A 15157-nucleotide genomic window follows, 5' to 3' on the forward strand; every position below is an offset into this window, starting at 1 on the left:
CTTGTTTGATTTGATATTTTCTCAAGTTATTATTACTTCGATTTTTCTTGTTGGTTTTAATTTTAGTTAATTAGTTTTAGTTAATTAATAAATTTTGATTGTTTGGATAAGATTGAATTGTTCTAATTTTAGTAATTAGTAAAGTTTTAGATCAATTCCCTGTGGGATCGATACCTTGCTTGCTAATATACTATCTATTCGATACGTATACTTGCGTAGTAGGATTTTAACTGACAAGTTTTTGGTTGTCGGGGACACATTTTGTTGTTACTTTCAATGGTTAAATTTATTATAATGTTATTTGTTTTTGCAATTATGAGTGACTAAATTTTCTTTTTCTAGGATTGCAATTGAACTTACATGTAATCTAAATTTTTAAATCTCTTTCTTACTTATTTTAATGGGATTTGAATTGTTTATTCCAATTTGTTCTTACTGCTTTTGATTGCCTGATCACCAATTAAATTGATCTAGGAACCTAAGCAAACTTGGGAAAGGAAGTTTAGAGTATACTAAAATTGGGATAGCATATGATCAAATTAATTGATTTGCGTATAGGATAGGAATATACCTATAGGCCGTATGTAGCCAGATTAGAGCCTGAACTTAATGAGTCTATTTTAATTTCAAATCACATAGGGATATAGTGTTTTAGTTAAAATAGATATTTTTATAGGTTGGGTCGGCAGACCGCATAAACTCAGTGAGTGAACAAAAGAAGGGAACAAGCAACAACAATGAATGTTTTAGAAAACATAATGCACTTACAATAAACCAAACAATTTAGTCCAAATTTTTTTTGGTTAAACCCACTCATTTCAAACTTTGAATGTTTAATCCCTTAATGTTACAAGATCCATGATGAACCATAAATTTGAATAGAATGAAAATTTCAGCAATCACCAAGCATGAAAAACAAACAGAGGGTTTTCTTGCTGCAGCAAAAAGGCATTCTTGGTTTGCATATGCTTTGATTTTTCAAGCATATCTCCCACTACAAAAGTTCAATTGACATGATTTTTAGGTCATTAGAAAGCTAAGAGGCTGGGCTAAAACTTTGATGTTTACCACTTTGCCCAGTTCAGATCAAAAGGTGGTCAAAATCTTTGTCAAAGTGAAAGCACTACACCAGAATTTTGAAACCACCCTAGAGTTTCTCGCTGAAGCGAGAATGAATCTCGCTGCAGCGAGAAGCTTCAAGAAATTTCTCGCTGTAACCAGAATATATTCTCACTGCAGCGAGAACCAGGCTAGTGTAACCCTCCCCCAACCCAAGAGTTTCTCGCTGCAGCAAAAATGAATCTCGTTGTAGCGAAAAACAGAGCAATTTAGTTAAAAGTGGTATTGTTACATCAAAAAGCCATTTTCTTGCTGAAATGAAAAGCAATTTGGGAGCAATTAACAATGCCAACATACAACACAATCACAATTATTTTTATAAACTTTCTATAACATATATACTTATATATGTATATACATACATCATCATGCATACCATCCCTCCACACTAAACTCATGTGCACTCCCTACTCGCACATAGCCGGGTCATCATCAGCCCATGTGCACTCCCACACCGCACATAGCTGGGTCATCATCAGCTCATGTGCAAACTCACACCACATATAGCTGGGTCATCATTTTCACACAAAAGGAGCATCCAAAGCATAATATACATATCAATATAATGTGATAACGCATGAACTATTCATATTGCACATTTCACAAGATAGAAATATTTCATCAAGGGTTTGTTCCCCAAGTATATTTTTTTAAAAGCAAAAACAAATGAAACTTTCAAATGATTTATTTAAACATGTACGCACTTCCCAAAATATTTTGAAATGCAAGTTCACTCACTGGTATTTGTTAAATCTTAGATCGACTCCAACTTCCACTGATGCTTCGAATGGAGATGTGGGGTCTCGTTGGAACTTATCACACACAATAGCATCACAAATCAACTCAATTCACATAACCATAATTTTAAAAGTTATCTCCTAAATCAGTTCTACTAGTTATTCCTAACTAGCTTCCAATTGTCATTAAACGGCTATTTACTTTCACTATTCTACTCACACTAAAGATGAATAAATAATCCTCAACTACAAAACATTCACAAATCTATACACTAGCCATTTTTAATAACTTAAAAATCAAATCTAATTCACTACTCACCTTGGTAGCTTTGTAATTGAATTCCTTTCCCAAAATTTTCCAGCTATTATAAAAGCTCTCCCTTTCTCTCTCTAAAACACCTAGCTAGTGAGAGGAAGTATGGAAGTAAGACTTTTGAAGGGTTTTAAAGTGAGAGAGTGAAAGAGCATAAAAAGTTCTATGAAAAAGTGCACAAAAGCATGAAAATTGGAGTTAACTTGAGAGAAGTTATGGAGATTTCAAAACAAGCTTCCATGGAGGATGAAAGAAACGTGAGATGGGAGGAAGAAGAAGAAAAAGCTGCTGAAAAATGATATTTATAGCTAAAGTTTATCCAAACTCCACTTAAATTACGAAAATACCCTTAACAAGTAGGCTTTGTCTTCCTCCAATCCTTTGTGCAATCTTTTTACTCTTTTAACACTAAGACAAAGTCCATAATAGTGTAGAAATACTCGAATTCACGAAAACTTAAAAATTTAGACTCGAGATGAAAAATGACCATTTTGCCCCTACTTTGGAAGTCATCATTATTTCTATTTCCTTCATCATTTTATCCTTATTTCATCATTCATTTATGCCTTAGGCCTACTTAGGCCTTAATAATGTTTGAAAGCATACTTTAGGGGCTCACTAAGGAAATGACGAAATTACCCCTAGTTCGTGATATTGCGTCTACTTCTAGCTATGAGTCTATAAAGATCAAGGTCTCACACAATAGCTATACGAGGCTAACACTAGTAGCTTTCAAATATGACAAAGATTGGCATGAGCAAAGAGACCTAGCTAGGGTGAGCCTTGAGCATGCCACCCTCAAATACAAGAGATGGGTAAAAAGGCATAGGCGGGATGTAAGCTTCAATGTGGGGAACTTGGTGCTAGTCAAGCTTCACCTAATTCTCCGTAGCTAGAAGCTACACAAAAGGTTGACCAAGAGGTATGAGGGGCCCTTCCACATCATGAAAAAGGTTGGCCACACAGCTTATAAGCTAGAAATGCCACCCAAGCCTATGGTCCATTCAATCTTCCATGTCAACATGCTGAATCCATATCATGCAAACTCGAATGACCTAAGCAGATGTTAAAGCCAAAGGCAGCCTATAGAGCAAAAGGCCTCATACGACCAGGAGATTAAGGAGATCCTAGTTGAGAGGGTTTAAGGAAGAGGTTCCAACTACCATAGCACCAGTACTTAGTCTAGTGGAAAGGGCAATTAACAAGTGAGACAATCTAGGAGCCTGCCTAGGCCTTATGGCAGCTCAAGGACTTGGTGGAGTGATTCCACGCTTACTAGGGAACGAGGGCGTTGCCAACATAGTTAAGGGAAAGTGTCACACCCATTTTGTGATGAAGGGCAGGCCAACTTGATAGCAAAGGGCCAAGGCTCGAGTGTAGGTAAGCTAGCTTGATGGTGGATGAGCAATGTGGGCTAAGATTCAGATTTGATGCCTAGACAACGCTGTGGTGTGAAAGCAGTGGCACTCGAGGGCAGGCTGGAACATAGCAGACCTACAGGCACACTGGCACTTAGAGTGCCCAGACAAGCTGCTTGGTGCAGATGAAGCATTAGCTAGCTTGGGCCTGCAGGGTAGCCATTTCCTACCGTTGGGAACAATGGCTAGAGCGTGTTAAGAGGGCCTAACATGGTTCAAAACACTATCTAGTTGTTAAGAATGGCCTTGTAACGACTTCAAGGGGTCTATGGCTTATAAGTACCCCTTGAGCCCCCTCATTTGAGGAGAATGACTCATGTATTAAACTTATATGAAATAAAAGCTCACTTTTTATTCCCAAAGCTTACTTTCTCACTTATGCTTGCTTTAAATAATCCTAATTTGTTCTAATTGAGTAGGCTACTAGCCTTTCTAAGAGCCTTTGAGTAAGGCAAAGGTTAGGTCACACGAGTTAAGAAAAAACCCCTTGACACAAAGACCATAAAAAAAAATAATTTTAAGCCACTCCCTCTATCCACTCATAGTCTGTAAATCCAATATTCTCATCCCAAGTACAAGCCCAATATTAACATGTACTTACATGAAAAATTTGTTTGTGAGATAAGGGACTTTAAATGTTTTTACCACGAAGTTAGATATACCTCCTGTTGGCAAGTTTAGTTAAACTTACCATTTCTTAAAACAAATACATAAATAACAAATATATTATTATATGAAATAAATAAAAACTTAAGATTTTAATGCATAAACCAAACATATTTGTCATATATTTCTTATATGTACTTTTCAATTATATATATATGCCTTATATTTTTTTTCTTAGAATTTCTTATATGTTTTTCTTTGTTTTTTAGTTTCCTTTTTTAAAAAATTTTATAGCATAATTTCTTCCCTTTTTTCAAAAAAGAAAAAAAAAAGATCTCTCTATTTTTTTCCTTTTCCTTCCTTTCCATTTTAAATTTACTTATTTAAAAAATAAAATGTGAGTACCTAAAAGTTAAATTTAAATAAAAATGAATTAATCAGTTAATAGGAAAGATAATTATGTAATTCAAGAAAACAATTTATTTATTTTGAGAAAACATATACATAATTAATAATAAATATCTAATTTAATATTATATATGAAAATTTAAATGAAAGTAAAATGTAATTTAAAAAAAAAGTGAAATAATTTTTATTAACTATAATTTAAACATGCATCAAACATTTTTTAATCTATTATTTATTCTTTTTCCATTTTTTAACATTTCAATGTTTTCTTTGTTTCTTTTTCTATTCTTTTTAGCTCATTTGTTTTTAAGTTTAATAATCTACCTATTTAATATTATGATTTCAGATTTTCAATTTAACTAAATTAGTTTTAATTTTTTGCAATTGTTTTGCTATTATTTTTTTCATTTTTCCTTCTATTTTATCTTTATATATATATATATATATATATTATTTTTCTTCTCACCTCCGAAGAGGCCAGAGCAAGGAAATACCCAAATCAAATTATCCAAAGCTACACCCATTTATCGCATTGGTCCACATGATATTAAATTAATTTTTTTAGGGGGAGAACCCATCTACAGTAGCTTGCTACTGGGATTCTTGTGGCCCAAGCGTTGCACTACAGCTTGGGCCTGGCGCACCCCACAAAAAAAAAAAAAAAAAAAACACCCATTTATCGCATATCATTTTTCTTCAAAAGGATTTTGCTCTTGCATAACAGAAAACGTTCGTCCTTGTATATGCACATTAGCTACTAATATGACATTTCATCGGCCATACCCCATTTTTAGCTTCGCATATGCAACTCTGTCGTTTTTGCACCCAAGACCTACCTTTTCATCCTCGTACCCCTTTCTACACCCAAAGCCAGCTCTCGAATTCCATAGGGAAAACCTTGAAAGGTTTCTAAAAGGTCAAAACATTTGAAAACACTTTCAGGCTCCAGCAATCCATTCAACAACCAAGCCGCTTGGATGATGGAACACTCTCAAAACCTCAATCAATCTAATACTTGACAGTTACAACCTGGAACAGCATAAATACTTCCCAAAATCTAATAGTCCAAATATAAATACAAACAACTTTGAACTACTAACATAGGAAAGCTTTTCGAAAACGTAACCAACCAAATTTTGCATTATACTCACATTGTTGATCCTAAGGTGATTGATGGAGCATCACGCAATCAAAGGTCACATGAAAAGCCCCATAAAACCACCTAACTCACACTCTTAACAGCTTCTCATTGCTGTGTTTGTTTCCACAGTTTCAGCCTCTTCCATCTCCCCTTTCTCTTCCCCACCAACTGTTGTGGATGTTCCTTGTGCTGTGGCAATTCCCATGACCTCCCCAGGGGGTGGGTGATCAAATTTGCATGTTGCACCATACTTGCATGTTCCAGTCTTCATGTAGTATGGACAATGAACACCTCCCTTCATTGTAATCCCATGAGTCAATCACCTTGGTAGCACAGACGAATATACATATGCATAATTGTACCCAGCCAAAAAAATTTACCATCTAACACTACAATTTTTATGCTTGAAGAAGAAATCCTAGACAAATGCTGATGCACCACCAATAAAAAAAAAACATAAATTTTATTCAAGCACTAAAGCCATCTGGAAAAAAGATATTACCTCTCTCCTAGGCAATCCCGCAAGAGTGAGCTTAACAGCCTGCTCAGATGTTTGCTTGGTTTTTGACACTGATCGATCAATGGGGTGATGGAACTTGCATCTATCCCCAAACTTACAATCCCCTGTCTTCATATAGTACTGCAATGTAAATAAATAAAAGGGGGGGAAAAAGTCACCAAGAGTATTGCTTCCTAAGTTGCAGGTATCATCACAAAGTAAGCCAACAGTTTGTCTAAGGTAACTTGGACGTTTTATAGCATTAAAGAATTGCGCTGCATCTTCTAAAGTAAAATGATATCAACTGTATGACAACTATCATGATGGCAATAAGAACATTTTAACAATGCATTTCAAAATAATAATAAAAAAACAGCATATGCCACAGCTAGAAATTCAAAACACAAAATACGCACCTCACATTCAGTCTGTCCAGGTCTCTGAGGATACACAGTTGGAGCCACTCCCAGCTGCAACAGGTAAACAGACAACATGCATCAGCATTTAAGCAAACAATAACAATTCTAAAACATCAAGCAAAATGCACTTCCAATAAGCAAAAGATTTTGTGTTTTAACGTACAAAGATATTTTGTAAAACCTGCGAGCAAAGATTGAGCTAAAGATTACTCCAAATTTAGCAAAACAGTATCCACAACCAGCCCAAGGCAGTCAACAAGCTTACAAGAACTTGGAACTACAGAAGACCATGAGAGAAAATTGAGACGCCTTTACCTACACAAACCCATCCATAAACTTATACACCCAACCCAATTAAATGGGTATTGAGCAGGCACACCCTTTTAACCCATTTAAAAGCAAGTGATAAATGGGCTGCAATGGGAGCCTAATAGGTAGAAATTCTTCAAGCTCAATTTGTAATAACTTTTCCAGAATTAAAAATTTATTTATAACATCAAATTTTTATTTTTGCAAAAAAAAAAAATCCCTTTTACTATTTTCTTTTTTTTTTTTTCAGTCCTCTTTTCCTTTTTCTTTTCTTTTCTTTCTTCTTCATCTTACCAGCTATACAGTTTGGCACCATGGGGCAGAACTTGCCTCAACTATGCCAAAAAGAACTGAAATTGGTACAAAACCACAAGGGCCAAAACTAGCCCACGGTTGGAGCTAACCAGATCAGAGGCTTGCCATGGCTTAATCTAGTCCTGAAAAGCCAAATTATCATCAAGCAAGGCCAAATCTAGGCTCATCAAGCCAGATTCAGTAGATTGGCTTGTGGTCAGGAGGGAGGACAAGAAAAGAAAAAGAACATAGAAAACTGATCATTTTTATTCATTTTGAATGTGGTAAAATTTTTGAGATCAAAACACTTAAACAAATTTTAAAAAAAATTTTGTTTTTTAAATTACAATTTCATAAAGAAATAGAGATTTAATGGGCAGGTTGGGCATCTCCCATACAAATGGGTAATGAGTGGGTTGGACATGCTAATATAAATTAAATGGGCCATAAATGAGTAAATGGGTATTTGTAACCTTACCCATTTAAACTCGCCCAACTACCTACCCCAACTACAGACCTTTCGGTCAATAATATATATATATATAAAAGGAGGAGAGAGAGAGAGAGAGAAAGAGAGAGGTAAAAGGCAATCAACTATATCTGATGAAATTCACTTCATGAAACAGAAAAAGTTACATGCAGAAACCATAAAAAATCTCCATTTACCGTTGGAAACGTTGGCTGAGCAAGTAGTGTTGACTGACCTAATCTGGGGTCAATCGTTTGATATATAGAGGCAGCTGGAGTAACAACTCCAATGTTCAGATTACTTGCAGAGGCTACGAGGGAATGGCCTAGCACTGCAGCAGGTGGATTAAATGCTGCACAAGAACTCAGCAATGAAGTGTTAGGCACAGGTACTGAATGCAACATTTGGATATTTAAGATCCTGTTTATTATATCTTTTATATAACAAACACTGTATCAACTTTCAAAAAAAAATATAACAAACACTGTATTAAGCATACCATTCCTGTCAGGATGATTGTACCGGCAACTAGAACCATACTTGCAACTAAAATGCAAAAGGTAAGTTAGAAACTTTTGGAAGTTTGGATAATACTCCATAATTTTTCAATAATAATTTGCCACAAGGCTAAGTACCTGCCAGTTTTAAGGTAGAATGGACAATCTACTTCATCCTGTCAGAAGCAAGCATAGTTTATCCATTAAGCCAGATTCACAATGTCATCAAATTAATAATAAAAGATCAGAGAAAAGGAGATATTAGAACAAAAATTCTGAAAACAACCCTCAAAATATCCTGGAAATCTAAAATGTATTAACTAAAATCTTAGGTTTCAAATACTCAAATTCAAATATCTAAATGTCAATAATCAAAACCTAAACTCCAAGTTAAACATAACCTGGAGCTTCATCAACCTAGCTTTTAAGCCCATTGAAATAAAAGTCCATCTAATACCAAGCGAAGTCCAATAAAAAGAAACTAAACAAGCAACCCATAAAATTGATTAAATCTTGTTTTCTTAATCTAGGTGTGGAACTGAACTTCTTCCAAAACTTGAAAGAATGCCCTCCATCAAAAAGATCTATTTCTTATTTCTATAATTTTCATATCTCATCAAAAGAAATTTGACATCAAATGTATCCAACCAAACATCAAACTACATAGAAAAAATTGATACCAAAGAACTCATGAAAAGCTTCAAATTAGGGACTTTCTAGCCCAAATTTTATTTTCCAGTCAAATAAAAGAAAAAGCTGCCACCAGCCCATCGCAAGTCCCACAATCGATTTCTAGATTATGTAGAAAATGTTTTTCAATCATGAAACTTAGCCCTTCTTTTCTTCAAAATTTGAGTTTTGCTTTCAAAAATTTCAATTCCCACTCTCCATGGACAGCATCTCCCAGCAGCCCTAAGTTACATCAGGTCAGCGGCATCTTTGTTGTTTCCCTTTGTTGCATTAGCATGTCACTCTTCGAAGACTTCTTGCTTTCTATTACCATTTGGTTAACTTGAAGAATGTCATGAAAGCAAGAAGAAATTGAGATTATCGTATATGATTGGTTAAGAAGAAATGGGATTAATCCCCGTTTAGCACACTAAGGCGGTGACCTTAACTACCCCTCACGACATTTCTGCTGACGGCCCTTGAATTATAGCAAGAGCAACCTCAATTGCCTTACCTAGGCGCCAGTCTCTAGAAGCTTCTGAAATGTTCAATCTGTATGGCCTCAGTGATGAGAATATTTTGGCCCTGGTTGCCCCCAATAATTAATTGGATCCTTAATGCTCCAGTGGGGCAACCACAGCCTCAGTGCAATGGAAAGGGCCACCCCCCCTCCCCCCTGCCCCCCCCCGCGCTGGTGTGACAAAAGGTGCCTAAAATAAAAAGAACAGGGGCTCAGTTTCTGCTGTTGGGACTGGGAATGGTTGCCTTAAAAGCTCCGTGAATGGAAGCCAGCTTTTAACAACTTGTGTATTTTATTAGAGAAAAGGATAGTTGTTCAAGTGGGGCAAGGTGCATTATAATATACAAGGGTCATGAGAATTATAACAGATGTTGACCTCTTTGTCGACTTCTGTGAACTGCCTCGTCAAATCGATTGAACCGATAATCTACTCCAGTTATCTAGCCGATCCATTTATGAAAGCTTTGATATAAGGGTCATGAGAATTATAATGGATGTTGACCTCTTTGTCGACTTCTGTGAACTGCCCAGTCAAAACGATAATCAACTCCTCCAGTTCTCTTGCCGATCCATTTATGAAAGCATTGATATAAAGTAGTGATTAGTGTTTTCATCTAAACTCACAATTCTTAACTGCCCCAAAGAGAACACACATCATAAAAAAGGACAACAAGAGGCAAAACAAAGGGGGGAACATGTTCATACACATAATACTATAGAGAGATTAACTAAACAAACTGAACTGTGAATTATTCAATCATTTCATGTATTATATAATGCACATGGAACACTGTAAGTCTGATCCACCATCTATTTATTTTAAAAAAAAAAAGACACACACATTACCGGTCTTATAGGAAGTCCTTTGGAGTTATGAAATAGTGCAGGCTTAACATCTGCAGTTGCACCCCCAGTCTTAGTGACTATTTCAGGCTGCTCACCTCTGGCATTGTCTTGCCCAGATGATGCTATTTGGATATCTTTTGGGTGGTGGAATTTGCAGGTTGCACCAAATTTACATTTTCCAGTCTTCACATAGAACTGACAAAATATAAGATGAAGGATGACAAATTTAATATCTCAAGTTGGTACTAGTGATACAAGAAGAAATAAATGGGTAGTAGATATGTATCTTACAGAACATGAGGGCTCAGATGGTCTCTCTGGTAAGACAGCTACCTGTATATTTTCAAAAGCACCCTGACAAATGAATCATGACATTGTCATAAAGGGTAAAAAAATGAAAACAACTGCAAAGTAGGGAAACCCTGGATGACTAGCACATACAGAAATAGCCAATTTATCTTTTGGATGATTGAACTTGCACTTTGAACCAAACTTGCATCTTTGGGTTTTCAGAAAATACTGCAAAATCAAATAGGCAAAAAAACAGAATATGTTGCTCAATTTAACTTAACAAATAAATTAAAAGCATAAAAAATGGTACAAATCACTGCTTACAGGACAATCTGGCTCTCCCGCTCTCTCAGGCAGGGATTCACTAGTAGTAGCGAGTGGAACCTAAACAAACAAGCAGCAACTCAAACTGTATCATAACAATGCAGACTTTCCTTTTTGCCATATCAAGATAGAATTTCTAATAAAGGGAAACCAACATGAGTTCTAAGCTCATTGATATGTCCAAATAACAGAGAAACAACTAAATAAAAGGTAAACTAACAACACAAAATCCATGTCTCTTTAATTGGAACAACTATGTAACACTTGTCCAAAAAGGTATGCAAGTAAAACAAAAAATAATTCAACCAACCCTATATTTAAATGTACACATAGGAAACAAATAACGAGGTGACATAGGTGTAGATATTAATGGAATCCACTCAGAAATTTAGAACCAGAAGCTACTATCAGATAGCCCATCAAACTTAGACAAACAACTGGAAAAGCATATCAATAATCGCTGGATGTGTCAATCTCTCCATCCAGTACATTGAACCCATCTAGCAAGACAGACTGAGAGCCGTGGACACATTCCTATGCAAGCACAGATGCACACCAATCACTAGAATATACGAGATTTATGCCTTTTTACCACAATGTTTTCATTAGGCCAAGGTCAGAAAATGTCTCAACTTCCATAAAAAAAGACTCCCAGAGGTTCTTGAGTCAGGGCCCTAAGGAGAAGCCTGTTTTCTGCAAATCATCATTCTAGGCTGTTCTTAATAGCAGTCCCCCAGAACAGTGACTCCTATGCTCATGCCCAAGAAGAGCTGCCAAACGTAACTTGCTGTCTTCTATACCCTTATTCAAGCAAAGTTGGAGGGAAAGAAAAACAAACACTCAAGCATATCTGTGTTTAAATATATTTTGATCAGACATGGGTGAAATACATTAGTCACATAGTTGATGCTGTAGGAGGATGACAATTTAGCTATATTTCAATTTTGTACACTTTCAGTAGATAATGAAATTCCCAATTCGTTGTGATTGAAAAACATTATAATAGATGTATCATCCATACTGCTTTTTTAAAGATAAATGTATTAGCATCTAATTTTCTATCTTACAAAACCAGCCCATTATGTAATTTATATCTTGCCATAGAAGCAAATCTATTAGACCCTGTTTAATCTCCAGAGTTATATTCAATCCAAAAATTTTTATTTTAAAATTTCATGTAGAGCTATTCTAATGGGCAAGCCAAGCCAGAATCCTCCTAAAACACTTAGAACCATGCCCACAAATGATGACATGAATACAAGATCATTAAGTCCATATTCACACAAAACCTTGCCATTTAATTACACTAAAACCCAAGTTAACAAAATTAAGCCTCAGTATCAACTTACCCATATCGAAAGGATCATAACATCACACTATGAAAATGTTCAAATAAATGGGTAAAGGAGGTTGACTATTTCAGATGCTTTCCTCTTAAAAGCCCAAGAATGTGTTAAGAGTTCCAAATAAGGAACACGAAATCAGATTACTATGATATTAATAAATGACATCTCTATATAATAATTATTAAACTATAACAATAACAAGAATGTACAAATTCAAGGAGAGAATGAATTTTCAAACGGCTAATTTTGGAACCATCTCTGGAAAAGTGGACCACTTCTCTGATACTTGGTTACTTTCAGTTATTTAACTTTATAAAACATGCAATCATCAAACTATAGTAGTGTGAAATCTTTTAAAAACATAGGTAAAAATAAATATATACCCAGACTACCCTCATACCTATGTTTATCTATGCATAAAGGCAGCAATCATATGTTTTAAAGGTGATATATAGCAAGAATGTAATAGTACTTTGCCTATTACTATAAAAAAATGCATAATATATAAAAGCCAAGGATTAATTTCATCAAATAGTAATGCTTATATTGTACCAAAACAAAAGTAATTTCTAGAGGCAGAGTCTAATAAGTTTCATTATCATTGGTGTAAAAGATGGCAATAAACGGTCACCTCTTTCCAATCTGGGATTCCACCTTCAGGAACCCAAATAGGATGGTCAAACTTGCAGCTATCTCCAAATTTACAGGTTCTTGTGAGCATATAATGAGCACAATCCTTCTCTCCTGGCCTCTGTGGATATATAGGTAAATTGCTTGCACTCTCCAATCTAGGTCGCTTGACTAAAGAGCTAGTAGAATACCAAGCTTCAGTTTGCCCAATTGTGTTATGGGCATCCAAAACATTCTGATGGTAGAGCACTATAATACATAGTAGTTATATACACGAAAACAGAAAATATATACATTACTAATATAAGTTTGACATAAAAAGTGCTTTTATACAAAGAAGAAATAGTAGTTTGGGAATTATATACCAAATAACAGTATGAAAAAAATTATAAATACTTATAATCTTCGGATTCAAAAAGATTACTAAACACTAGATAGGTAGTTAGACTACATACAAAGACAATTGGAATCATTTGGAGATACTCAACGTTCTTAACAGTTAAATTAAGATCCAGATGACTTACAATATTTTTAAAGAAGAAAATAAAATCAGGACAACTTTTGAACAAGCTGATGCAATCTGATAGCCTATGGGTTCCCACATAGCATTAGATCACACACTAGGTTACCCAGTTAAGCATGTGTATGCACTCACCCATGTGAAGAGTAGTGACATGTCGCTTAGAATATATAAAGTAGTAACAGGTAGAATGATATACAGCCGAAAGTACAAATGCTATAAGCTTAAGGTCAATTAATGTCATCATTGCTCCCATCTCCAATGGTCGAGCAACACAAACATGCAGACTGACATTATAGTTAAGTGGTTGGGTTTGAGTATGATGGCACCATGTACTGGGGTGAATCTAGAGAGAAAAAGAGTCACTCTAAAGTTTGAAAGTGAAGTGAAGGTTATTGAAAAGATCATCCTTAGAAATGGAATAGCATGAACATCAATATTTGAATGAATTACGGCAAAGAAGGTAGTTTCATTTCAAGTAAGACATTCAAACACAATATGAGACACTTGAAACCGAGGATCAGATTTACGCATGTGAATCTAAAGGAAGCAGTAGTTATAATCTGAAGGAAGTTTGGTTACCTTCAGAGGGGCGTTTGATGGGCCCGGCCGAGGAAGGGACGTCGGCACCTGGAGGCCAGGGCTGGAGGTGGTGAAGCAAATGCGAATGAGGCGTGGTCTCGGAGTCCAGATAACGCTGGAGAGTGGAGGAGAGAGAGGCGGTAGGTGATGGGCTCGAGTATCTAGGCGTGTATCCATACAATTGGTTAGCCATTCGGCGAGAGAGACGAACCCTGATTCACAAATTCCAACTTGCTCTGCTCACTCTCACTGATAAATTAGAGATAGACAGTTATCCAACCGGAAACAGCAGTGACGACGGCGGGCAGCCAATGAGCCCTCTTTTATTTTATTTTGGGTGGATTTTTACACTTTTATTAAAAAAAACCAGTTAAGAACAACCCGTACTGTGTTCGAATTTTTTATCCTCAATTTGAATTACCTAACATTTTGGTCACCGACATGGCATGACCACGCCAATTACTTTTTTAGGCTTAATGTTCAAATTGGGTTAAACATTTGGTCACTTTTTTAGTTAAGACCAAGCATTTCAATTGTAACAATTAAGATCTAAACATTTTTTATTTTTTATAATTAAGAGTTAAAGGGAGAGGCGTGTGAAACGTATATGACACACATGACATGGACGTTGATTTGAATTTTTGCATCTAACGTGGCAAATGAATTGGATTCTTGGCTAATGACGCCATTTTGTCTAAATAAAAACGACTCTACTTTTCCCTCTTTGATTACTCTCATGGGTTAAAATTTTCCACCATTTTAGTTTTCTCATCATCGAGCCAATTCATCCATGCTCTACTTCCTTTCTTCTGCAATCCACCTCTCATCTTTGATCATTTTCCCTTACCATTGTCTCACCATCCAGCTAGGTATCCATCATCGTTAGCTTATCAAGCGTTGTTTGTTTATGGGTTTTCATTGTCGTCATCTTGTCACCGTTTGCTAAATCAAAAATAGTTAGATATGCCCTGTATTTTCATTTTTTATGTTTAATATTTACCACAAGTAAGGGTAGATTGAATAATTTTTCCACATGGTGTGCAATAAATTTTGTAAATGGCATGTAGCTTCTCTGTGATAACTGGTTATGGCATGTAGCAAGTTGTTGTTACATGCCAAGTCAATAAAATGATGTTACATGCCATGGTGAAAAAATGATGTTGTTACATGTCATGTTCAATAAAATTGTTAAATTGAGAC

General features: G+C 35.6%; 1 protein-coding gene across 4 annotated transcripts; it reads right to left on the reverse strand.

The window, feature by feature from the left end:
- LOC18595007 (zinc finger CCCH domain-containing protein 37) lies at nt 5489–14300 on the reverse strand. 4 transcript variants are annotated; one of them, XM_018125167.1, is made up of 12 exons: nt 13958–14297; nt 12857–13104; nt 10880–10939; nt 10706–10783; nt 10556–10597; nt 10265–10459; nt 8368–8405; nt 8232–8278; nt 7930–8084; nt 6658–6711; nt 6245–6382; nt 5489–6037 (listed from the first exon to the last, which is right to left on the reverse strand). In XM_018125167.1, exons 1-12 carry the CDS (start codon nt 14148–14150, stop codon nt 5837–5839), a joined length of 1449 nt encoding a protein of 482 aa, XP_017980656.1. In that variant the 5' UTR covers nt 14151–14297; the 3' UTR covers nt 5489–5836. The 4 variants fall into 4 exon arrangements, with proteins under 4 accessions (XP_017980656.1, XP_007022800.1, XP_007022804.2 ...); XM_007022738.2 differs by having other exon boundaries at nt 10556–10618; XM_007022739.2 differs by having other exon boundaries at nt 5870–6065; nt 10556–10618; nt 13958–14300.

This window comes from Theobroma cacao, chromosome 7 (genome assembly GCF_000208745.1).
Source record: "Theobroma cacao cultivar B97-61/B2 chromosome 7, Criollo_cocoa_genome_V2, whole genome shotgun sequence".
In the NCBI taxonomy this organism is placed as follows: Eukaryota; Viridiplantae; Streptophyta; class Magnoliopsida; order Malvales; family Malvaceae; genus Theobroma; species Theobroma cacao.

What these genes read in the sequence shown, in the direction of transcription:
- LOC18595007 (XM_007022738.2), bottom strand. Translation starts at nt 14,150, where the DNA reads ATGGCTAACCAATTGTATGGATACACGCCTAGATACTCGAGCCCATCA. An exon ending in CGGGAGAGCCAGATTGTCCT is followed by an intron (nt 10,784 to 10,879) that starts GTAAGCAGTGAT and finishes TTGATTTTGCAG; the next exon opens with TATTTTCTGAAAACCCAAAG. An exon ending in AAGGACTTCCTATAAGACCG is followed by an intron (nt 8,406 to 10,264) that starts GTAATGTGTGTG and finishes TGCTTCTGACAG; the next exon opens with GATGAAGTAGATTGTCCATT.